The sequence below is a fragment of the Penaeus vannamei genome, chromosome 2, assembly GCF_042767895.1.
Source record: "Penaeus vannamei isolate JL-2024 chromosome 2, ASM4276789v1, whole genome shotgun sequence".
Taxonomy (NCBI): Eukaryota; Metazoa; Arthropoda; class Malacostraca; order Decapoda; family Penaeidae; genus Penaeus; species Penaeus vannamei.
The window spans coordinates 23,111,693-23,113,674 of NC_091550.1; the positions used below are offsets into that span (position 1 = coordinate 23,111,693).

The 1,982-nt window shown below is 30.2% G+C and overlaps 1 protein-coding gene across 1 annotated transcript in view; it reads left to right on the forward strand.

Annotated features, from left to right (window-relative positions):
• Positions 1 to 1,982, forward strand: part of LOC138865442 (uncharacterized) — a 169,581-nt gene that overhangs the window by 162,914 nt on the left and 4,685 nt on the right. The window contains exon 7 of the mRNA XM_070135876.1: positions 1,551 to 1,666. Coding sequence (XP_069991977.1) covers positions 1,551 to 1,666 — 116 coding nt within the window. The remainder of the gene's footprint in view (positions 1 to 1,550; positions 1,667 to 1,982) is intronic.

The following is a 1,982-nucleotide window of genomic DNA, read 5'->3' on the forward strand; positions in this document are numbered from 1 at the left end:
AATTTTAGTTATTGTTATTATTGCTAATGTTATCATGATTATCATCATTATTATAATTACAACTACTACCATTATTATCATTATTGTTATTGTTATAATTATAATCATCATCGTTATAATTATTGTTGTTGTTGCTGTTGCTCTTATTAATATCATTATTGTTATTATCATTGTTTTTATCATCATTATTATTTTTCATATAATGATAAAGATGATAATATCATTACCATTGTTATGATTATCATTATTGTTGTTGGTCTTATTGTCATTATCATTCTCGCCAATCTTATTATTATCATTATCATTATTATTTTTATCATCATTGATAGTAGTAGTAGTATTAATGATAATGATAAAGATAATGATATTATCATCATGATTATCATCATTATTATTATCATCATTGATAATAATACTTACATTGATATTGTCCTTACTATTATTGTTGTTGTTTTGTTGTTATTATTATTATTATTACTATCTTCATGATTATCATCATTATTATAATTATTGTTTTGTTATTATTATTATCATTATTATTATCATTATTATTATCATCATCATCATCATTGTTGTTATCATTATTACTAAAAGTAATGATAGTGATATTATTATTGTTCTTATGATTATTATCATCATTATTAGAACTATTCAGTTAGTGTTATTAGTATTATCATTATTACTAATATCATTATCATTGTAATTAGTTTTATTGACATTATCTTTATAATTATTGTCATTATTATCATAATCATTATCATTGTAATGATGATAATCATAATCATTATTACTGTTATTATTTTCATTATCATTGTCATCATTAATATTTCCATTTTGTTATTAATCCTTATCAACAATGATTAAATCGTACTTTCAATTATTAGTATTAGTATTAATATTAGTAAGATTATGACTGTCATTACTTTCATCACAGTCATTACTACTAGTATTTTTTATCATTTCATTGTAGTGTAGTGTAGTTATTATCATTATAATCATTCTCATAACAGTTATCATCATCATTAACATTGATATTTTAGTATCATGATAATCATTATCATTATTTTTTTACATCATTATGACCATGGTCATCAGGATCATTTTAATAATTTTCATTATTATTATCATTATTATTATCATCATCATTATCATTATCATTATTATTATCATCATCATTATTATTATCATTATTATTATCGTTATTATTATCATTATTGTTATCTTCATTGTTGTTATTGTTGATTTCATTATCGAATTTTTACACATATTTTATCATTATTGATATTATTATAATCATTATCATTATTATTCCCATTATTACTATTTTCATTTTATCATTATAATCATCGCCACTACCATTTAACATATAATGATTCATCTTTAATAACATATGATTATTGTTGTTCTGTATCACCGATAGCATTAATAACATCGTCATCGCATTATCATTATTGAGTAAAATCAGCATCAGTACAAAGAAGTCTGATCAGCAGTGGAGTTATCATGTCATGTATCATACCGTTATGAAGTCGAATTCACGCCTGTTTCAGCACATCAAATGCTCGCGAACTCGTGCCTCCAAATAAGAAAACCTCTCAGCGGAAAAGTCCTCTTCGCGTTCTCTCAGGCTTCTCAACGCGAGTACGAGTCTCTGAGGCGAATGTCTGTGAAGCTTTGCCCGTTCCCTTGGTTCCCGACCCACGACCCCATCCCTTCCCTCTCCTTCTTGTGTCTTACCCTTTTCCCCTCGCCCTCTCCCTCTCCCACCACCTTCCCCTCGCCCTCTCCCTCTCCCACCACCTTCCCCTCGCCCTCTCCCTCTCCCACCACCTTCCCCTCGCCCTCTCCCTCTCCCACCACCTTCCCCTCGCCCTCTCCCTCTCCCACCTCCTTCCCCTCGCCCTCTCCCTCTCCCACCACCGTCCCCTCGCCCTCTCCCTCTCCCACCACCGTCCCCTCGCCCTCCCCTCCCCGAAACCTCC